This window comes from Grampus griseus, assembly GCF_964374135.1.
Source record: "Grampus griseus genome assembly, chromosome: 18".
NCBI classification, from domain to species: Eukaryota; Metazoa; Chordata; class Mammalia; order Artiodactyla; family Delphinidae; genus Grampus; species Grampus griseus.
Genome location: NC_139012.1, coordinates 57,993,179 through 58,017,455, shown reverse-complemented (window position 1 = coordinate 58,017,455; position 24,277 = coordinate 57,993,179). Strand labels below are relative to the sequence as shown.

General features: G+C 45.9%; 1 protein-coding gene across 2 annotated transcripts; it reads right to left on the bottom strand.

Annotated features, from left to right (window-relative positions):
* Nucleotides 1-222: 222 nt before the first annotated feature.
* Nucleotides 223-24,182, bottom strand: SERP2 (stress associated endoplasmic reticulum protein family member 2; the record flags this gene model as incomplete). 2 transcript variants are annotated; one of them, XM_082675980.1, is made up of 3 exons in its annotated part: nt 24,072-24,182; nt 19,307-19,379; nt 223-263 (listed from the first exon to the last, which is right to left on the bottom strand). In XM_082675980.1, exons 1-3 carry the CDS (start codon nt 24,153-24,155, stop codon nt 223-225), a joined length of 198 nt encoding a protein of 65 aa, XP_082532106.1. In that variant the 5' UTR covers nt 24,156-24,182. The 2 variants fall into 2 exon arrangements, 1 of the variants encoding a protein (XP_082532106.1); XR_014298105.1 differs by lacking the exon at nt 223-263 and adding an exon at nt 6,916-6,941 and having other exon boundaries at nt 24,072-24,123.
* Between the last annotated feature and the right edge of the window lie 95 nt (nt 24,183-24,277).

Genomic DNA, 24,277 nt, shown 5'->3' with positions numbered 1-24,277 from the left:
GCAAAGCAAAATGTCCTTTCCGCTTGAGAACACGGATGTACCGAGATGTCCTGTGAGAAAGGAATTTGGTCTGACATCCACGATGAAGCGATCAGGGAACAGTTGAGGGAGCCTTTTTTTTCTCTTCTGGGTGGCTTGTAAGCTTCCCACAGATACCCGGCTAAGAGCTGAAGCGGTCCTCCACCCTCCAGCGGCAGGGGGCCGTGTCAAAGCCCAGCCCGCTCACATGCCCATCCTTATGCTCTGAATGATCTGGAAGATAGCTGAAGGAGGAAAACAAAACAGACGGCTCAGACACCAGACAGCGCACAGCTGGAAACCCAGCCCCACTGCGAGCCCTGCTTCTGCTGACCCCGGGCCCTGGACCTGTTAGCACACAGCTGATTAGATATTTCCTAACAAGGACTTAAGTTAACAAGAGGTCAGTGAACTTCTTTAAAAAGGCAGCCTTGCTCTGTCTGCTGATGGATGCCTCGGGGATTTATGGATAACTTCTGCTAATTCCACCAGGAGTGAAGGCCAGAAATCCCTCAGGCACTGAGAGGTTTGGCCCTCTTCCCCAGAACGTTCTGATGCTGCCGGGCAGCGGCGGACAGCGCTTTCGTGCACGCAGGGCACTCATTTAACAGGTCAGCCGACGCTGCCTCTTCAAAATGGCTGTGACCTGGAAAAGAAGCTGCCCTTGAACTGGAAGGAAGGCCAGGTGCTGGGAGCAGACACGTGGAGCTGGGCCCCCGGCTGCTGACAACCTTTGATACAAGTGCATCTTCAGGCGGCCTGGAACTTTCTGAAATTCGACTTGAAATGCACCGAGAGCAGCACTGATTTATTCAGGGCACCGTCTTCACTAAGTGGACCGAACTCCTTCATGAAGGGGTGGGTAGCCTGAACGTCCACAGACAATTCCTGGGACTCCCTCCCCTTATTCTGGTAAGAGCTGGTTGGATAGCACCCAGCCTGGTTTTGTTTATAGGGTTTAAATATGTTCCAGGAGAGGAAGGTCCAACTTCTTTTTCACATCCTCTCCAGATGGGACATATACAATATCGGTCAATCGTGATGGAGACAATCATGATAATAATAGCAATGAACACATATAGAATGATTTTTTTTTTTTGAGGGGCAGCTGGGTACCATGTAATCAAGTGCGAAAACAGAACAAGCACAGAACATTCAGGGGGCTTACCCCTTCTCTCCTTCATAAAGTCATCCTGGAATATACCCAGGAATGCTGCTTCCTAAGTAACCATAGTGAAGTATGCTACCCAGAACCCTCGAGAAACAAAGTGTTTGATATTTTATCAACTAACGTTAGTGAGCACATACTACGTGTCAGGCATTGTGCTTTGGGGGTCCAGAGATAATTCAGACCGAGGGCCCCGGGGACTCTTTCTTGGACAGTTAGATTTGAAGGGTAGATAAAGCACTAATGTAGTTGGTTTTTCATAAACTAAAAAAATCACTGTGGGCATCATCACGACTTTCCTAAATTGGATATACACCCAACATGATTTAATATATTAAGGTTTCATGAATGTTCAGTGTGACCATAATAAAAAGTGATAACTGCTAAGACTCTGCTGTAATAGGGTTACAGAGGATGCACAGTGTTTGATCTGATCCCCAAATAGCTCTGGTTGGCTGTACTTCTTGGGCTCTCATTTCTGCTTCTTAGCAGTTATTTGGTCTCAATGACTCTTAGCTCTGGTCACATCTCTGGTGCTACTACACCAGTCTGCAGTGGGCCCTCTTCTATTATTATGCTACTGTAGACTAAGCCCAAAACAAAGACTGTTAGAACCATGTATAAAATTAAGAGTCAACCAGTTGTGTGGGAAGGTCGGAAAGAGTCTTCTCTAGATAAAGGAGTTAATTCAACAAGTTGTGATATTTAACTCTGGTTGTGCTCAGAGGTTTTCTTGTCTTATTCTCATCTTGGGGGGTGGCTCTTAACGGGAGAAGTTGCTAGATGGATGAGAAAGTACCTTACCCAAAGGTATAAGCTTGCCGGAACACGGATGTTTCCACCCTCCTCTACCAAAGCTAACAAGGAATAAAAATTAAATAAACATTCCTGTGTTCCGGCTCCACAGGAGTGCTGGAAGACAGCTGTATATTCAAGCACATTAGGAAAAAAATATTTACATCTACCGTGCCTCAGTCTTTGTTCTTCGGATCAGGAAAACATCCCTAATTTGGACAAACAGGCTTACTTTAGAGGGGAATGTTAGGGTCAGAGGGAACTGGGTTTGAATCCCATCTCTTCACTGAATAGCTGTGTGACTGCATGAATAATTCAACCTCTTCAATTCTGTCTCCTCCGCTGTGAAGTGAGGACCACGCTGCTTGCAGCGCTAATACAGGGATTAAATGATCTGACATACATGAGGCCCCTCCCACGTCAAGGTTTCGGAGCGTGGGAATCATTGCTATTATTACTGTTCCTATTACTACAAGGATGGCTGCTGCCTCCGTGTATGAGCATGAATACCAGAGCTCAGGTGCTACCTGCCACCCTCTAGAGGTGTGAATTTTCGGAATTCACTAAATAGTTCTGAGCCCTGATTTCTCTATTTATAAAACTGTAGATAATAGGTAAAATATCTGCCCATAATAGATGCTCCAAAATGTTATTTCTCTGAGATTTATTCGTAGACAAGGAATCATTATCAGCAGGATATAGGTTAATGGATACGAAACAGGCTGTCCCTTAGTCCATCAGACCCTATTAAGTTAATTCATGACTTCAAAAGTGCTGGATAACGATAAAACCACTCAATTCTTTTTAAGGAACTGCTGCAAATTTCTCTTAAGAATCTTAGACAAAGTTTGCTGGCCTCAGAGTAGCAACACATATTAAAACAACGTACCTATTTCTGAGTCTGCTTTAAAAACTAATGAAAGATCATTCCTGACCCTAATTGAATCCATGAATTAACAGGTAAAAATCTGATGGTCTTTAACATGTGTACAGGCGACCCTTTAAAATTGAACCCTCTTGGAGAAATTACTTTGAATAAAGTCTATTTTAAGTTCACCATTTGCCTCCACCTCTAAGATAATGGAGAGATGGTTGTGTTTTATGATTCCTTTTTCAATGTCTTTAAGAATTGTATCCCTGTCTTTAAGAAGGCTTATATCAATGTCAGTGTCTTTAAGAAGCCTTTACCATCCTATACCAATTATATTAACTGTACTTCTATGTGCCCGCCGGTAATGACCAGCCCTACAACCCTGGCCTCCCCGATGCTGACTTGCTGAGGCGGTGAACGGGAAGGCAGCCAAGAGTGGGTTCAAAGTGGGAAAGGAAGCGGGGAGTCTGGACCCTGACAAGTTAATAACTTAACAGAGGGTGAACAAAGCAGAGAAAACAGCCGAGCGGGCTGCAGGAAAGGGGCTGTGGGCAGGCGAGTCAGCAGGGAGGACGGATGCCAAGAAAGGGAAGGAGGGCAGGCATTCAAGGTCAGGGGATCTGGCCTTGGGCAGGTCAGGGGTTCAGGAAAATCCAGGCTAGAGTGGGAACTACAGAATCTGGGAGCTTCCGCACTCTCCCACCTGTACAGGATCCTGGTCCTTGGTAACCTGAGACGATCACATCTCTCTTTTATTCAGCCGTTCCCTTTCAATGAAATTCTTAGGGTTTAACATGCAAGAAGCACTTGCAACTCAAAAATCAACCAGAACAACCCTCCTGACTCCATGTCTCCCATCCACAGGCGTCCTCTTCCTCTTTATAGCCATTTCCAAAAACGCTGTCTACGTCCTCACTTTCTCCATTCCCTTACCTTTGGGTTCCACCTCATTCCACTGCAATTCCACTGCATTCTAGCTTCTCTCTTCACTCCAGCGAAATAGCTCTTGCTAAAGATACAAATGACCTTCCATGTCACTTAATCCAACTAGCGTCCTGAAGGACGCTGCCTCTTGTCATGAACCCCTACTTACCCTCGCTGAGCGCTCCCTCCTGGAAACGCTTCCCTTGGCCTCTGGGACACACCACTCTCCTAGTTTCTAGTTTTCCGTCTTCTCTTTGGTTCTTTACACTAAACGTGGTTTATGGGGTCATCCTAACTCCTCCTGACCAATAAACAAGAATGTTGAAGTTCTGCAGTGAGCATGGCTGGCTTTCTTCTCTTCATTACATTCCTTCTCCCAGGCGATCTCATCCCGGCCCACAATTTCAGTTGCCACTTAGCTCTTGATGACTCACCAATGTGTGTTGCCAGCCCCGACCTCTCCTCGGAGCTCCAGACCTACACCTTCCACCACCTAATTGATACCTACACACAAGTGGCTCAAAGGCACGTCAAATGCAACAGGACCTTCTCATGATCTCTTCCCGTTGCCAAGCTTGGCATCGTCCTCCTCCATCTTGCACGTACACCAAAAATGCCAGAGTCATCCTTGATACCTCTGATGGATGACCAAGACCTGTGGGCATTACCTAATAATCTCGTGATTGTACGTCTTTCGCTCCATCCTTCCCGAAACCACCCTAGTCCAAGTTACCGTCATCTTTCCCCTGGTTCCTGCGGTGACCTCCACTGGTCTACTCTTGCTACGCCTTCAATCCTTTCTCCATACTGTAGCTAGAATTATTCTTTAAATAAAAACAAGTGAGATCGTGCCCTCCTTGAGTTTCTAACACACCAGAACCATTCTATTGCCCAATCCCTGGTGAAGCCTCCATGACCTGCATCTCCTGGCCCCTGGCAACCTGTCCAGATTCACCTTCTCCACTCTCCTCCTCTCTTACGGTAAGCCCTCCTGTTTTTAAAAGCTCCCTGCTCTTACTACTGGGCTTTTACACACGCCATTCTTTCTTTCTGAAATACTTTCCCCACCCTACCCTATTGCCTAGTTTTACTTCAAAATTCAGAAGTTATTTCTTCAGAGAAGCCGTCTTTGACCATCTGAAGCAGGAGTTCTCAAACTTATGTCTCACAATCCCCTGAAAATGTTTGAAAACAGGCACTGGGCCCCATCCCTAGAGTTTCTAATCCAGTGGGTCTGGGGTGGGAACTGAGAATGTATATTTCTAACAAGTTCATAGTTGATGCTGAGGCTGCTGGTCCAGGGACCACACTTTGAGAACCACTTCCCTAGAGCACACCAGCCCTTTGCATTACAGGCACACCTCGTTTTATCGCGCTTTGCCGATATTGCATTTTGTTTTTTTTTTTTTTTTTTTTTTTTACAAATTGAAGGTTTGTGGCAACCCTGTGTGTAACAAGTCTATGGGCAACACTTTTTCCACCAGCATTTGCTCACTTCGTGCCTCTGTGTCACATTCTGGTAATTCTCACAATATTTCAAACGTTTTCATTATTTTTATATTTGTTACAGCGATCTGGGATCAGTGATCTTCGATGTTACTGTTACAAAAAGATTAGGACTCACTGAAAGGCTCAGATGACGGTTAGCGTTTTTCAGCAATAAAGCATTTTTAAATTAAGGTATGTATACCTTTTTTTAGACATAATTGCATGCTTAATAGACTACAGTATAATGTAAACAGAACTTTTATGTGCACTGGGAAACCGAAAACTCACGTGACTTGCTTTATCACGATATTAGCTTCATTGCAGTGGTCTGGACCCGAACCTGCAATGTTTTCAAGGTTGGCCTGTCTATGCTTTCGCAGCCCTATGTTCCTCTCCTTCAAACATTTTCATGCCTGAAATTCTACATGTTGCAGCATAATTATTTGTTTGACTCATCTTTCTTCCCCACGAGACCACAAGCTCCAGGAGAGCAGGGATGATTTTGCCCCCAGCTCTACCCCTGGGCCTAAGCTCAGCACTGGGCACATCGTAGGTCCTCAGTAAAAATTTACTGAAGGACTGAACGGTGAAAAATTGCAAACAGCGTGGAGGAAAATACATTTTAAAAACCTCAACTGATGACTCTTCAGACCTAAAGAATCAGCATCAAATGGCGACCTTGAGATTCAATTGCTCCAAGAGCTCAGTTCTTGAGGGGAAGTCCAGTCACAAGTCAAGAACAGAAACCCCTTAAGGCCGGGAGCCGGGCCAGCCCAATCCACGCTTCCCTGGGGACTGCCCCACCCCAGCCAACTGAGAGTGCCCAAAGGACACAGAGGTGACACAAGTGGATCCCCCAGGAGACTGTCAGAAAGCTGGAACCCTGCCAGACAATGGGGCCTTCCGAAAACCACCTTTATTGAAAGTAAATGGTGGACGATAAGCGAGATCAAGGGAGTTGCTGAGAAGAGAGATCAAGACAGGCCAGAGGAACATCCTTTAGGAGGATAAGCCAACTCTAGAATTCACACAACTTTGATTATTTTTCATTTAAAAAAAATGAAAGCATTGGTAAGAAAAGTCTGGGCCTTGAGAAAAAAAAGCAGAGATGTTAGGAGACAAGACATCGCCAAGGTGGGTCATTAAGCTCCCTGAAAGAATTAGCACAAAGATAGTCAAAGGCAAGATGTCACTTCCCCATGGCTTCTCCAGAGATGGAGAAGAGGGTAAAGAGAGGGAAGCCAGGGATAGGTGAGGGCAGCAGGGCGCTGTGAAAAGAGAGATCGTATTAGCAAAGAATGGGATGCTCTCTCCACATTAAGATGGCAGACAGCAGAGCACTCTTCCGAGAAGGAAACCATACACAGACCCAAAGGGCCCCAGGGGCGCAGGGCCCCAGGGCAGAGGGAAGCACATGACAAGCGAGGCCGTAGGTCACCTTGAGGGAGCCAATGGCTGATGAGACATCTTTTCCAGACCGTGCATCTCAGATCCTGAGGCAGGAGTTCCAGAGCAGACGCATGTCCTCAAGCTTTCCTTTGTGGTGGAAGGGAAAGGTTGCTCCAGGGCTGCTGAGTTCCTCAAACTTGCATCTTGGGGCTGTGACTCCCTCTGGGTGTCACAATTTCAAGATAGTTCAGGCAGTCTCCAGGAAAGGCCAGTGCTTATGTGGTCGACCTGCAAACACGGTGAATTCAAATTTGTCCTGGAGCAAGTGTCCAGAACAGAGCAAGGTGATGGAGTACCCCGGTGGCCCAGTCAAGAAGCAGCCCGTGGTTGGGTCAGGGCTTTGTCCACCTGGGAGCAGACCGAGAATGGCCGTCCATCTGGAATCTCTGGACAATGCACATTTTCTGGCAGGGAAAGTAGGAGATGTTTTAACGTGAGTTCTTTTCAATACACAGTCATATGCTAGAGGCCTGAAGTTGGTGGAAAATCTGCTCCATGGTATTTTGGGGGAAATGGTAAGAGAGAAGGATAATAGGATAATAGAAGGCAGATGGGTTTGGAGTTTAGGTTTGGGTATTAGCTCTCTTTTTAGCTACAGGACGCTGGTTGATTTCCTCTTTGAACCTCTGTTTTGTGATTTGGAAAAATGAGTACCATAGCTTCTTTGTAGGGACTGTGTGATGAGAAAAGAAAATATAAGTGTAGGGCCTGGCATTAGAATAAGTACTCAAGAAACGGTAGCCAAAATAGTTGTATGAATAGATTCTGCTCGCCCCCATTGGCTAGTTTTTAAAGAGTTCTTTCTAGAAGGAGAGAAGAGGCTCCATCTCTAGCTGTCCCTGCAGAGGTGACACCACTGACCTCTGGCCGGCAAACCCTGCCCTCTCCCTGTCCAGGTGGGAGCTGGGGTTCCTGCAGCTTCCCCAGTATCTCAGAGCTCTGCTTCCCCAAGTTTTCTCCCCATCACAAAGGACAAAATGTTAGCTTTCTTTCCTTGCAAGCATTCAGAATCTTGGTCGGCACCTCGCCAGGGGGGTTGAGAGGCAAGGAGACAGTGCAACTAAGGGCCGTCAACATAATGACAATAACAACAAACATTTGTAAAACTAGTACCAGGACTCCACTAAACGTGTGGCACGCGTTGTCTCATTTCATCCTCAGGATTGATTTTCATGAGGATCCTAGGAGTTTTCAGGTAGGATCCTATCCCTTTTAAGAATGGACGACACTGAGGCTTGGAGTGGGCGTGTGGGTGAGTAGCTTGGACAAGGCTGCACGGCTAGTAGGTGGCAGAGCCGGGTTTCCAACCCAAGGAGGCTGTCCCTGGAGCTGGTTCACACAGCACTTAGTCCTGTCCCTCCTCCACAGCATCCTTAACAAAACAGCCAGTCCTAGGGAGGGTGGGGCTGTGGGCTCTTCCAGAAACGGAGAGGCCTCCAGTGCAGACATAAAGGGAGACCACTGGACCACCTGAATCAGGAGGCCGGGAGGACAGGAGGCATTCAGGCCCAGCTTAGAACATCTCAGGGAATCACTTTCCTTATCTGTTCTGAATAGGTTGTCCTGAAAAACGGTCCAGCCTGTGACACGTTATCTCTCCCCAGTCCTGCCCCGGCAGGCAGAGTGCCTACCAGATACAGGAGAAGAGTACAGTCTGTTAACTGCCAGACAAAGGGAACGTCCCTGCCCAGAAACAGTGCAGCTACTCACAACTGATGGTGCCAAATGAACCTAGTAGGCTCTTTGGGAAAGGCCTTAACTCTGGAATCACAGAGGCCAGCGCCAGGCCGGACACAGTTTCCTATTTGATGGGCAAAGAGGGTCCAGATGTGTATTCCCTTCTGGGGATGATAAAAAATCAGAATATCCAGCAACACAGGAGGCACCCCTATACACACACACACACAAACACACATACAAAAATACACACAGACACACACATGCAAACAGAGACACATGAACACACACACAGATACACACAAACATACACATACACAAACACACACAGACATCATACAAAGACACACACAGACACAGACATAAACACAGACACATGACAGATCCTGCTTCAGCCAGAACAGCTTTTCTTTTGTTTCCCTCTAAGATTTGAACAAAGAGGTCTACTACTCTAAAAAAAAAAAAAAGAAAGAAAGAAAAGTCTACTGCTTTGAAGAAAAAAAAAAGAAAAGGCTAAAACCAAGAGTTTAGCAATTTTGCTCTCAAAATACACTTATTTTTTTCTGATTATACAAGTAATATATGCTTATTGGCAAAATTGGAAACTATAGAAAATTAGGAAGGAAATAAGTCACTGGTTAATCCTTTTCCCCTAGAGGTTTCCCTTTGATGGGGGATATAAGCTCATCAGTTTCAAGAAAAGCCAGACTTCAAGAATGACTAAAATTCACATAATCTCTAATTAGGAAGTGAGTATCAGGTTCGGCCAGAGAGAGAGAAATGCAATTGAAATGAGGGACGGATGAGGGAGAAGTAGTCTGAGGGAGGGAGTTGGGGTGTGGCTGGTGTGTAAGCGTTTCCCTCTGAGAATCACAGCATCATGGGGATTAAATGGTGGTTCCATTGACCCCGGTTGGAACCTCAGTGAGGGGCGAGGACAGAGAAGACGGCTCTCAGCTTGCTGCCTCCTGTCCACACTCAGGGACACACCTGGGCTCAGGAGAGGTGAATGATGCAACAGGATCACAAGACACATGTAAGCGCTAACATACTGTCTGGTCAACTGCATGTGAAGGGAAAGACCTACTGTCACTGAGTCCAGGTGAAACTTCTAGTCCAAGAGGAAAGTCAAAAATGCTGAAGACAGTTGTCCTGTGAACACTGTGGCACTGACACTATAAGATGGGTAGGCCAGCGTTGGGACCCTGCTGTCACTGCCGTGTTCGGGTCAGACATTACTGATGTACAGCGGCATACTCATCACAGAGCTCTGGGGAGGCCTCCGAACCCTTCTCCACAAGGCTCCTGAAAGAGATGAGGACAAAAGGGAGAGGGAAACCCAGGGCCGAGGGCTGTGGGCACAACCAGCAGGACGGGCTTCATCCACGGTCCGGGGAAGCACACGCAGACAGCAAGTGTCTCGCGCAGATAGCAGTTGGCGTATCTGTGCGACGGCATCTCTGCCGCCTCAGACGGACATTCCGGGTCACGCTTGTCTCTGAGTCTCAAGATAAAAACAAGTACTCTTCAGAAGCTATCAAACAGTTCTCTAAAGAGGCAGGCTTTGAAACCGGGGACTGAGAGTCAGGACGAGCTGCTTATCTGGAAAGAGGCCCCACCGCCTGCAGAAATGGAAGATAATATTTTTATAAAAACGGCCAAGTCTCTAAGAGGCGGGTGTTTAAACCCTTGGGGCTTCAGTGTGAATCTGGGGTCCTAGGAGATCAAATAAAGACAAATGCAACCAGTTAAAAAGGCCCAAGCAAAAGTCCTGGGTCAGGATCTGAACAAGAAAAGTTTCTGGCCTGTTTGCAATAATCATCTGAGGGGACCCAGAAGAGGTATCTGACTAAGAAACAGGTTTTAGATTTCTGATGAAATGTATATAATGCTAACAACAATAAGGCTAGTTTCCAAATTAAACCAGACGAAGCAAGATATGGCCCTGAGATGTCCTATCTGGACAATTCCATGTCTCAAAAGCTTTTGCATCTCACAAAGAAAACTTTTTTTTTTTTTTTTAAATAGCAAAACGGTGGTGTATTTGGGTTGCTTTAAGCGAATAAAACTTAGTTTATTTCTCATATTCAACTTAAAGTACAAACCCCTATTCATTGATTTTAGTGTACCTCTGGGCGCTTCCTTTTTCCTGCCTGGGTCGGTCTGAAAGATTCTGATGATTTATCATGGGAACATGGTCTCACCCACTGGGAGTGTTATCACTGAAATTGCTCACACTTCTCCTGGGAGTGAAGAGGCGGGGTCTACAGCTCTCTGGAAGGTCAAGACCAACGTGAGTGGCTGAGCCTGCCAGGTGAAGGCGTGGCCTGGGAGGATGGAAGGCAATGGGAGCTTAAAGCGTCCATGACACACCAGTCCCATTCATGGTGCCACTACTTTACGTGAGGGCGATGGGGACAGAGATGGTGGTGACTGAAGCTGCAGGTTTCAAGCGTGCTGTGGGCCAGCACTTACGTCCCTGGAACTATCCAGTATCAGGACAACCTCTGGAGGGTCTCCCCCTATCCCCGTTGGATGGATAAGGAAATCAATACAGAGAGAGTAATGAACTTGTCCAAGGTTATTCAGCAGAAACCTAGCGAATCCAGGCTTTGAACCCACATCTGGCGGAGCCCCAAACTATCCTCCCCTCTGAAGCCTCTTATCCATTTTCTGCCAGTTGGTCAGTTTTCAAAGAAGCGTCTTGCCTAAGAGATCTTTTGCAATCCTGGAAAGTGGGAATTTCCTTCCTCTGAAGGGGGGTGTATTTAGTATTTAGATAATGTCCTCTGACTGGTTACAACCATGGACTTGGGCTGGACTGGGATCTCGGGGGGTCTCCCTGGTGAGGGGTGGGCATTCCCTGGACATGTGTTTTTGTGCCAGGGGGCTCTGGGTGCCTGTGTGCTGGGCTCTCACTGCTGCCCTGGTTCCTCTTCCTTCCTTTTCGTTATCTGGCTCTTATCAGCACCACCACTGCTGGCACAAAAGGCATGTGTGGAGAACAAGGAAGGCCGAAGAAAGAAGCCGAGAAGGAAGGGGTCAAGAGTCTGCTGTGACACATCACTCCCCATAATAATGGGGTCCCGTAACCTCTTGGAGGTTTGTTAACTTGTTTTGCCACGTAAAATGGAGTAAGGGTGACCCATAAGTGAAACTATACTTAAAGGTCAACATTTTTACCATTCTGCATTTTTTCCCCAAAGATACTAGGAAAACAGATAAAACCTGCATTCCTTGTGACTTGCCTCACCTGAAAATTTATTTACCCTAGGTACACTGACAGTATTTCTATAATTTTTATTTTTTAAAATTAATTAATTAATTAATTCTTGGCTGCATCGGGTCTCCGTTGCTGCGCGCAGGCTTTCTCTAGTTGCGGCGAGTGGGGGCTACTCTTCGTTGCGGTGCACGGGCTTCTCACTGCGGCGGTGGCTTCTCTTGTTGGGGAGCACGGGCTCTAGGCGTGCGGGCTTTAGCAGTTGCAGCACGTGGGCTCAGTAGTTGTGGCTCGCGGGCTCTAGAGCGCAGGCTCAGTAGTTGTGGCGCACGGGCTTAGTTGCTCCGCGGCATGTGGGATCTTCCTGGACCAGGGCTTGAACCCGTGTCCCCTGCATTGGCAGGCGGATTCTTAACCACTGCACCACCAGGGGAGCCCTCTATAATTTTTTAAACTGAAGTGTAGTTGATTTACAATGTTTCAGGTGTGTACAGCAAAATGATTCAGTATATATATACATATATATATATATTCTTTTTCAGATTCTCTTCCTTTATAGGTTATTAGAAGATACTGAATATAGTTCCCTGTGCTATACAGTAGGTCCTCGTTGTTTATCCTTCTTATACACAGTAGTGTGTATCTGTTAATCCCCAACTCCTAATTTATGCCTTCCCCCTCTCCCCACTCCGCTTTGGTAACCATAAGTTTGTTTTCTATGTGACACTATTTCTAAAAAAGAACACTTTGCCCAGCCCACCGTCGATTAGAAAAGTGGGTTTAATAGAGTGAGGTCACGAAAGCAAGAGAATCAGATCAGTGATCAACATCTTCACTACTATTAGAAGATTTCATATTTTTCCTGTCTGTATAAAGATCTACAAAGTATGAATAACTAAGCACATGAACTCAGAGAGGGCGAATGACCTCAGAGGGATCCCAGGGACTTGGTGAAATGGAACTTAAGCCTGGCACACGGGTATATCCTGTTCAAAGGAAAGGGACTCGCTGGACAGGGACAGGAAGGGGTATGTCTGCAGAGGTATGGAAATCCCACCACAAACTCCAGTGCATTTTGTGCGAGCGTGACAGGCAAGGGCAGGGGTGAAGGTGCTGTTGTGCACACTGCAGATGATGGCAGGACGCTAGATGGGGCGGATCTCTCCTACTTTGTGCTACAAAAGTGGAACAGAAGCGAGAGAGAGCAGTGGTAAGGGGATCAATCATCCAGGCACCGAGAGGCTCATTACGTAAAGCAGAGGAACTGATAAAGGGAAGAGTTAGATTTGAGGAAATCGCATTTTTTTTAAACATCTTTATTGGAGTATAAATGCTTTACAGTGGTGTGTTAGTTTCTGCTGTATAACAAAGTGAATCAGCTATACATATACATATATCCCCATATCTCCTCCCTCTTGCGTCTCCCTCCCACCCTCCCTATCCCCCCCCTTTAGGTGGTCATAATCGCATTCTTTTAAACGAAGAGAAGAGATAGGCAGATAGCTGAATCACTTAGCTGTACAGCAGAAATTAACACAACACCGTAAATCAACTATACTTCAATAAAATAAATTAAATAAAAAAGATAGGTAGGAGCCTATGGTCTGCGACTCTGAAAAGGGAGGAACTCAGGAGGGAGAGTAGGAGCTGCAGGAAGAACTGAATCTTGACTAATCCCAGAGACGTGGCAACGGGTATGAATCTAAAGGAGCTATTGTGTTTTTCGTGACGTGTTTGGTTTAGAAAAGGACACGGACAAAGATAGAAGGAAGGGCACAGTACCAAGGACGAACTGAGAAGAGTGACACATTTCTGTGAGAACAGAGCTTGGCCTGAGCTGAAGCTTGCAAAAAAAATGCTAAAGTTGGCAAAAAAAAAAGGAAAGGAAAGAAAATAAGAAAAAAAGGGAGCTGGTGGTGGATTATTTTTAGATATGATTTTAAAAAGGAGGAGGTCCATTTCTTGGGGATCATGGTGGCATGTTAACAGAGGATAAAGTTAAGAGGACCCAACTCCCCGTTTGATGTCTAGCCTTTCCATAGAAGCTAGTGGTCTTAACTAGATTTAAAGCAGCATCCTTAGAAGAGCACCAGACATGCAGGCAGGGGACGTAGTATGCCAGTAAGGGGTGTGTCCTTTTGGCCACTTTAAGTCCAAATCTCCAGGCCCTGCAGGCTCCCATCTCACGCCCCTGGACAAACCAACAGAGAGGATAGCAGAGACAATGTACTCGATCCCTGAAAAAACTAGTGGAGACTGGGAAGATTCCAAAAGTTGGTTGTCAGCAAATGTCCCAATTTACCCAAACGGGGGGAAAGATACAGTTCCTACTATGTGAACCAATAAGCCTGGCAAAATTTTAATTAAGATGTAATTTAGGGAAGGTTTTTAATCCCTTTGGAAAGGATGGATATTGAGAACTAGCACAGGTTGGAGAAAAACAAGCCAGACTAAATGACTTATTGGCTTTTCCCCCTCTCCTATATGCTACCTAAGGGCACAGACCGGAGAGGGCCCCAGTTACTGTGTCTCTTGAAGCCCAAAAAGAAAAAAAACAAAAAAAGCCCACCAGCTCTGTATCTATTTAGTTCCTGACAACAAGGGCTACGTGATGACCGAGGCTCACAGATCCCTGTGACTGGGCTTTGGCCAGTCTTGAGCCTGTCCTACTATCTCAGGCCTCTGTGCCTTTGTCATGCTGTGTTCCCTCATGTGGAATAACCTTCCCTTTGTCTGGCTGTTTGTCCTTCAAAACTCAGCTCAAATGGCGCCTTCTCTGGGAAACTTTCTCTTCTGCTCAGTATGAGTTAGAAGGCCCTGATATAGTCTGACTGTGTTTTCTGAGCTCCACATGTTGGAATCCTAATGCCCAATGCGATGGTGGTAGAAAGGCGGGGCCTTTGGAAGGTGATTAGGTCCTGAGGGTGGAGGCCTCATGAGTTGGATTACTGCTCTTATAAGAGAGACCCTACTGAGCTCCCTAGCCCCTTCTACCACGTGTGGATGCCACGTGAGGATACAAGGAGAAGTCTGTGATTGGGAAAGGGGCCCCCAATCGACCACACTGGTACCCCAATGTGACTTCCAGGCTCCAGAACTGTGAGCAATAAATTTCTGCTGTTTCAAGCCACCCAGTCTATGGTAGTTTGTTATAGCAGCCCGAACGCACTAAGACGGTCCCTTGTCCACGCTTGCCAAACCCTCGGGGTGCTCTGCCGTCAGAGTGTTCTTTTCCTGGGAGCAACGACATGTTCCTTATCTCTCTCCCCAGTGCCAGCTGCCCCCTGATAGAGTTTGTATCTCCAAAGCCCGCACAGCGCCATGCACACCAGCGACCCTCAAGACACGAGGGCTGCTTGCAGGAGTTTTGCTGAGAGGTTCAAAGTCAACCTGAAGGGAGTTGTCTCTAATTGTTTTCTGTGGGCTTCTCCAAATCTAGACTTTTATCAGTGCCTTGGATGAGTAATATACTTTCAAGAAACCATAAAGCTGGGAGAGAGAGATAATTAGATGAAAGGCTCAAGGTTCAAGATCTAACGATCTACAGTTTGGCCATAAAGCCTGAAAACGTAGATAACTTTATTTTTTTAACATCTTTATTGGAGAAAATTGAATTACAGTGTTGTGTTAGTTTCTGCTGTATAACAAAGTGAATCAGCTATATGCATACGTATATCCCTGTATATCCCCATATCCCTTCCCTCTTGCGTCTCCCTCCCACCCTCCTCATCCCACCCTTCTAGGTGATTGCAAAGTACGGAGCTGATCTCCCTGTGCTATGCGGCTGCTTCCCACTAGCTATCTATTTTACGTTTGGTAGTGTATATATGTCCATGCCACTCTCTCACTTTGTCCCAGCTTACCCTTGCCCCTCCCTGTGTCCTCAAGTCCATTCTCTAAGTCTGTGTCTTTATTCCTGTCCTGCCCCTACGTTCTTCAGAACCCTTTTTTTTTTTTTTTTAGATTCCATATATATGTGTTAAGATACAGTATTTGTTTTTCTCTTTCTGACTTACTTCACTGTGTATGACAGTCTCTAGGTCCATCCACCTCACTACAAATGACTCAATTTCATTTCTTTTTTTTTTTTTTTTGCGTTACGCGGGCCTCTCACTGTCGTGGCCTCTCCCGTTGCGGAGCACAGGCTCCGGACGCGCAGGCTCAACGGCCACGGCTCACGGGCCCAGCCGCTCCGCGGCATGTGGGATCTTCCCGGACCGGGGCACGAACCCGCGTCCCCTGCATCGGCAGGCGGACTCTCAACCACTGCGCCACCAGGGAAGCCCCATTGCAATTTTTCACAGTGCTCTGAACTCTGCACTGCTAATGCAGGGCAATACACTGACTGCATCATGTAACATCACTAACCACACTGTACATCATTATGCAGTGTCAGTAAGCCATTTATTATTTATGAGATTAACCACTCCTTATGTGCTAAAAACTGTGCTAGTATCTAAAAATTTAGGGGAAGTTAAATACTGTCTTCCCTAAGCTTATATCCTAGTAGAGAGAAATGGATAATAAGTAAGCAAATTAAATAATTTCAAATGTCGATGAGGGCCATGAATAAAATAAAACAATGTGTGATGCAGATAGGGGACAACTTTAGATGGGAGGGTACGGACATGCATCTCTGAAGCTTGCAGCAAGTTGACGTGAAGAAGAGCTTGGTGGGGCCTGGCTGGCCATTAGCTCTCTGTAAGTCTAGGAGGTGCTGTGATTATTAAAAATAAACTGTAAGACAAAGGATTAATCTCCAAAATATACAAGCAGCTCATGCAGCTCAGTATCAAAACAACAACCCAATCCATAAATGGGCAGAAGACCTAAACAGACATTTCTCCAAAGAAGATATACAGATGGCCAACAAACACATGAAAGAATGCTCAACATCACTAATCATTAGAGAAATGCAAATCAAAACTGCAATGAGGTATCACCTCACACCAGTCAGAATGACCATCATCAAAAAATCTATAAGCAATAAATGCTGGAGAGGGTGTGGAGAAAAGGGAACCCTCTTGCACTGTTGGTGGGAATGTAAATTGATACAGTCACTATGGAGAACAGTATGGAGGTTCCTTAAAAAACTAAAAATAGAACTACCATACGACCCAGCAATCCCACTACTGGGCATACACCCTGAGAAAACCATAATTCAAAAAGAGTCATGTACCAAAATGTTCACTGCAGCTGTATTTACAATAGCCAGGACATGGAAGCAACCTAAATGTCCATAGACAGATGAATGGTTAAAGAAGATGTGGCACATATACAGAATATATTACTCAGCCATAAAAAGAAATGAAATTGAGTTATTTGTAGTGAAGTGGGTGGACCTAGAGTCTGTCATACAGAGTGAAGTAAGTCAGAAAGAGAAAAACAAATACCGTATGCTAACACATATATATGGAATCCAAAAAAAAAATTGGTTCTGAAGAACCTAGGGGCAGGATAGGAATAAAGACAGACGTAGAGAATGGACCTGAGGACACGGGGAGGGGGAAGGGTAAGCTGGGACAAAATGAGAGAGTGGCATGGGTTTATATATACTACCAAATGTAAAATAGATAGCTAGTGGGAAGCAGCCGCACAGAACAGGGAGATCAGCTCGGTGCTTTGTGACTACCTAGAGGGGTGGGATAGGGAGGGTGGGAGGGAGATGCAAGAGGGAGGGGATATGGGGATATATGTATATGTATAGCTGATTCACATTGTTATACGGCAGAAACTAACATAGATTGTAAAGCAATTATACTCCAATAAAGATGTTAAATAAATAAATAAATAAACTGTTTGGGGCATATTAATAAAAGCAGGGTTATGAGACAAAAAGCAGGGACAGACCTACTATCTCTGTAGCAGTTGCACCATTTCTAGACCAACTTCTGCAGTTGCAAATGCAATACTTTAAGAGAGTCATGGCATGTACAGAAGGGTCTAGAAACTACATCTTATGAGGACAAGGTTGAGAGAACTAGGGAAGTTGAGTTTGTAGAAGGAGTCACTAGGCAGTCATCTTGAAAATATCCGAAGAGTCAAGACGTTCAGAAGCAGAAGAGTCTAAGCTGTGTGATTTTCGGCGTCCACACCTGAACTACCGAGAAGACAGCACAGTGTGGTTCAAAGGAGGGGAGATGTTTCCAATAGAATCAGAGCTGCACAGAAATGGGATAGGCTTTTTTTTTATTTTTTCGGTACGCGGGCCTCTCACTGTTGTGGTCTCTCCCGTTGCGGAGCACAGGCTCCGGACGCGCAGGCTCAGCGGCCATGGCTCATGGGCCTAGCCTCTCTGCGGCATGTGGGATCTTCCCGGACTGGGGCACGAACCTGTGTCCCCTGCATCGGCAGGCGGACTCTCAACCACTGCGCCACCAGGGAAGCCCTGGGATAGGCTTTTTGAAGGAGTGAGCGCTCCTGAAGTATTCCAGCAGTGGCTGGGTAAACTCTATTAAAGATGAGGGATCTCTGTATTGGACAAAAGACTCCCTTTGAGGACACATCTTTAGGGATGGTGTACACTTTCGTTTCTTGGAGTGGAAGATCTTCTCTCATCTTGGAATCAACTTTAAAAAATTGAGCCTTGGGGCTTCCCTGGTGGCACAGTGGTTGAGAGTCCACCTGCCGATGCAGGGGACACGGGTTCGTGCCCCGGTCCGGGAAGATCCCACATGCCGCGGAGCGGCTGGGCACGTGAGCCGTGGCCGCTGAGCCTGTGCGTCCGCAGCCTGTGCTCCACAATGGGAGAGGCCACAACAGTGAGAGACCCACGTACCGCAAAAAACAAAAAACTGAGCCTAACACAAAGGCTTGTTTGGCAATAGTGCCAAGACCATCGGATCCCTCCTTCCTCCTACGAGCTTTCATTTCCTCGGAAGAGTGGTCTCCTAAAGGTCAGAGGCACCTTTAGTCATGGGCGTCTCTTGCCATTGGGGAGGAATGACGTCTTCCTGGGAGTTTTAGATCTTTGCAGGAAGATGTGTACTCCTCGCCTTCCCTGCCCTCAGCAACAGTGAGGAGATGGAGGATGGGAACATCTAAAGACCTACCTTGTTGATAGAAGTGACCTCCACTCACCAGTACTTCAGAGACCCAACCCATGGGGACCAGGAATTAAGTCAAGGCTCCCAATTACAGAAGTCGACTAGAAACAACTGCATGATCCTTCTGGTCAAGTCTGCACTGTGTGTGTGTGTGTGTGTGTGTGTGTGTGTGTGTGTGTGTGTGTGTGTGTGTGTGTGTGAGTAAAGCTCTCTTAACTTGCCACCTTCCAGCATCAGGTGACTGCACCTTGAGGCTTAGGTCAACGAGCTTCCCTTAAGGCATAAGGCCTCTCCTTCTCTCTGGAATGTGGATTATCTCAGGCAGACAGGTGCTCCGCTTTCTGTTCCAAATGCCCTTTTTAGGTTAGGTCTTCAGAGAAAGCTTTAACTGAACTCTGAAGTGTAGCCAGCCAATTTAATTGCTCACTGTAATCATTTTATGAGTATGATTTGATAGCACATCAGTTCTGTCTCTACTCTGTTTGCTGGGATGGCAATGAAATCAAAACCTATTAAGATGAAGGCTTCGGGCAGCAATTAACTTGAATCCCAGACCAATATAGTTTTTGTCTATTTACCTTGAGAATAAAACATGTGTTTTTATAGGACAAAGGAGACCATGGGATATAAGGGCAGCGAGAAACCCATACCTGAGCCGCAGACAACAAAAACAAACAGTGCCAACAGCCATGGTCCCACAGGATATTTCTCTTCTTGCGGCCTCTGAAAGGGAATGGGAGAAAGTAAGATTAGCTTCATTCATTCAAGAAGCATTTACTGAGTATGGCTAGTCACTAGACACCTCTGTGAATGAGACAGACCCGGTCTCAATGCCAGCGGGCAGATCTAGACGAACAAAATCAATTTTAAGGGATCAAGATGGGTTTGGAAAAATTCATCAATAACCTTACTTACACCCCTGTAATTCAATGAACTGGGTGGTTCTTAAATATTCTGGGGACCGATGAGGTATAAATACACAAACCAATACAGTGATTTGGGAAGCCAAAAATGATATTACTAATCATTGCTTCTGTCGGCTGAAAGCACACTTCATGCCAGGCGCTCTAGAAAGCAGCCAGCAACCGCGATCTCTAGCACTCACAACTCCACGCAAGGCCAGTATTATCATCTCCATCAAGGGGCCTCCACCTGAGGCTCAAGGTTTGCTAACTGGGACAACAGCTGGGATTCACGTTTAGGTCTCCCTTTTTACGGAGCCAGGGGATTTTCCTCCAACAGATTCATCTTGAATTCCTGCATCCGTGGCTTCCAAGCAGGGTTACAGAGCACAGCCATTTTCTCAAAACTTTCTAAGTGCTAAAAACCCGGGAAGCCCCTGCAGTGGAAACCCTGGGAACAGCAGACGCACCACAGCAGCTGTGTATGGAGATGAGGGGAGCGGCGTTTTGTAATAAACCTCCTAATTCTTAGTGACGCTTATGCTTGGGAGAAATCTCAGCATCCGCGGGAAGCATAAGGGGACTGTGGTTCCCACACGGACCAGCCCTGCGTACCGCCTGCTCTTCTCAAGCCAAAAGCACAGACGTCAGAGGAAGGTCCCTCTGCACCTCCTCTGGGTCTGTGTGCAGGTAAGGCTTGGTTCTTACAAGCAAATCAATCAATGGAAAACCATTATTTTCTGAGAAAGGCATCTGAAAATGTGGGGAATTTCTCAAGTGAAAAGGGAGAAGGTAGAGTGCAGAAAAATGAAGAACTCACTAAATATTCCCTCACTGACATGAGCCCAAAATAGGCTGTGGCCAACATAGGTTAAAGAACTTATTTCATCATAGACAAGGCAACAGTTCTTCGGTTCTCAGCTTACCTGTTCCGTTCTCAGAGAACCTTCTCTCTTCTACCTCAGTGGAGTTCACTTGGCACTTAAATCACCAAGTACTTTTTTTAGATAGCATTTATCACAGTTTGTATCTTGATGTTTATTCCTGTGATACCGTGTTTGCTGTCTGTCTTTCCACAGACTGTAAGCCCTACAATGGCAGGCACTGTGTCTCTTTCATATATCAATGTACAGCAACGTCTGGCCCAGAACTTAAACACAACAGATGCTTAATAAATGTTCTTCGAAGAATGAATAAGCATACAAGCCCCACTAAATACCATGTCTTAGGTCTGCTACAGTAAAGAAAGGGTCTAGGAAGGATATTGGCTCTTTTAAAACTCCCCAATTGGTGACAGGGTTAGTCCAGCATTTCTCTAACTAGAGAAGTATGGATTAGTGGCAGGTAGCATCTAAGGATTAAGACCACTCACTTCTCCGACCTTGACCACTTGTATCTACCAACACTCTTGTACGGTGGCAAATCTCACTGCAAGGGAATAGATGGTTTCTTTTGACTAGAAGAAAGACAAACTCAGTCTTAAATAATTGCATAGGATAACCTTAATCAGCATTTGTACTGTGTCATTCTTTGGCACTTATGACCAGGTCAAGATCAGAGCAAGTAAACAATAAAGGTATTAAATAAAGTTACCTGAACAGAGTGTGACATTCACCCCTCTGCCCCTTCGCCAACTTCCTAATCACTTGTGAGGGTTGACCAGAAACAAATTCTGTTGCGGTCATCCCACTGATGCTAAGCGAAAAAATTCATCTAGTTCTATCTCCAGCAGAGTCAATAAGTGAATCCAGGAGCCTGTAGGTGGAGTTTTGGTCTCATGCAGATACCAAACGGAGTCATTTAGTTTTTCCTTTGCAGAAAAACCCAAATTATCAGGATACAGAGCTTGCATCCCGATAACACAAAATCCTTTTTGATGACATTCCACAGTGAATCAATATTATTTGTGGACGTTCAGAGCTCAAGAACTCGTTGGCTGGTCATGATACCAATATATCGTTTTTGGAGAGCTTTGAGTTACTTTTTTGGGGAAGCAGTGCCCGGCACAGATCTGCTGGGACAATTCACCTAGGCCTGAATCTATTGCTGGGAAAGGTAAGAAAAGCAGTAGAATCCTGCAAATGACATGGTTCGTTTCCCAGAGGAATTTGTCACTCCCTGGGCTCCAAAATGCAGAGGGTGGCTTTCCCTGTGATAAGATACCAGCAGGGTAACTCGGAACTCTGACATTTAAATTGCCCTTTCATTCTGAAGATTTTACTACTGTATAATCATGCAATGATTATTCCATTTCTGTTATCTGGGAGAACAGTACTGATTCACTCCACAGCTGTAAGCTGATAATGAAATACCCAAGCATCTATATACAATTAAAGGAGTTTATTTCTGAACAATTCGTCTGAATTTTCTATTAGAATCTGTTCATGTGTCTGCATTTATTGAATTTCGTTCTGAACAAGTTACCCCTTACAAGTTACTTCCTTCAAAGTATAATCATGTTTGATCTCTAATTAGGAAAATGAGATTTAAGATTTAAAGTGTTTCTTTTTGAAAGAGAATTTCATTTTTCTTTTTGGAGACTGATCCATTTACAATAAAGTTAACCAAAAAGCCTTTCTAACCAAGGGAAAATAAACATACATTGTGGCTTGGTTTGGAAACCTTTCATTACAAAGTTAGTAGGACCATTTAGAAACACTCATAGGCGCCAGGCACGTCTGAAGGGTCCACTCCATGGTATATCAGAACCTATTAAAAATCCATTCAGACCATACATTAAACATAATTTGAAAATATCCCTGAAAGTTAAGTTGAACTGCAGTCAAGTTGACTACATTTCCTAGATATTTAAACAGCTTTTCCTCCAATTTTTCCATTTTCTTTTCTTAGTTTGGAGCCAATCATTTTTGTTTCAGGTACCAAACATTTTCTAGTGGTCTTGAGAAGCTAGAAGTGGCAGACACTGACTTTATCAAGCCTAATGGGTAAAACAGCTCTGCAAAGCGGTTTCTGTTTTGTCGTTACTTCTGCAGTCAGATCAGTTGTCAACTGAGGAGAATTAAGTGACCTCTGTTTTTTCAGTTCACTAAAAGGAACCACACAACTAGAAATTTTCAGTAAATCAGCTAGTCTGTATGATATCCTGGGAAGAAGTGATCTCCTAGGGATATAATCCCCGAATACTTTAACATCCATTAAAAATTGTTTTTCAATGTCAATTTGGACAGCAAGTTTTTTTTTTTTTTCTGAGTAAAAATAGGGAAAACAGAGCTCTACGTGAAAAATAGTTCCAATTCAATGGCATATTGGCGTTTTGCTGCCCAAGAACAACTAAATGATCTAACTCCCAAATGAGAGAACTTCCAGCACAACTTAAGCTTGTAGCTGCCTGTAAAGACCTAAATTTGATGCTGTTTCTCTTCCATAGAACTGCTTGGTTCTGCAAGAATTCTGCAGTAGAGATTGCAGATCCAGCTTTGTGCTCAGTTAAGCAAACCAGCTTCATGCCTTGGCTAAAGGCAACTGCCTCATCAAGTCTGCAAGCTCTTCCAGCCAAACCTCAAGTTTCAGCTGAACTTCCACTGAAGTGTCTGGGATAATAGATTCCATGCGCCTTTGCTCATACACTTGGAGACCAGCACGACTCAACAACTCATCCGAGGGCTGCCTCTGAATGTCCAGGACCACGGGCCTGGCAATGTCTGTTGAAGATCATTTGCTTTCCTAAAAACAAACAAACAACACACACACACACACACACACACACACACACACACACACAAAACCCTGTACTTAAGGCAGAGATTTTACGTAAGCATTGCTATAAAGCTTTAGTCTACGGTTTTGGAGGTGCAGAATGCCTGGCAATAAGCTAGTCTCTAAAGTTCTGGGACATACTATCAGGATGAGCCGGAATTGACGAGATGAACAAGGGGAATGTTGCTTTTAAACTTTCGCCGAGTGGTGCGGGGCCTCACTGGAGGAGAGGCCAAAGAGGAGGATGGAGGGAAATACGGGCTGAATAGCATTCCTAATCCCCAATTTATACACGGAGACCATTACAAAGGGGCAGGAAAGAAAACCTTATCTTGGTGTGTTTGTTGGGGATGGAGGGCAGGGGATGAAGCCTAGGAGGGAGACGTGGCAAAGGGCCTCCCTTTACTCATTCATTCATTCATTCATTCATTCAACAAAACCGAGCTAGTACCAACTAGGTTCCAGGCCCCGGCGTCAAGCAGTTGGTTTAACTGTTTCCTGAAGGATGTGACTTTCGTCTTTCCCGGAGACAAAGGCCCAGTTCTCTTCTGGGGAGGGCCTTCTGCGCCTCCGCGGTAGCCCCAGCAGACGCTCCCAGAGGGGCCATGGCCAACCAGGGCCCTCTCCGCTCAAGGGAGCACAAGTCCGCGCCGCGGGGAGCCCGGCCCTCAGCGCCCACCGTGCGGGACCCCGCGGGAGGGGCAGCCCGGGGCGCTGAGGAGGGGGAGGTTGGCCCCGCGCCCGCCCAGCCCGGGCCCGGCCCCACGCCGCCCGGTCAGCGCCGCCCCCGCCTTACCAGGGTTTTGGCTACATTCCCTCTCTGGGTGATGTTTTTGCTGTGCTTCTCGTTAGCCATCCGGATGCGCTGTTTGGCCACCATGGCTCGGGCGCTAGGAAATGCTCTCGACTCCCACCTGCAAGGATCCCCCCCCACGTGAGCCCCCGACAGGGCCAAGCGCGTCCCGCCGGCCCCGGGCGCTGCAGGTGGCAACGCGCGGCCCC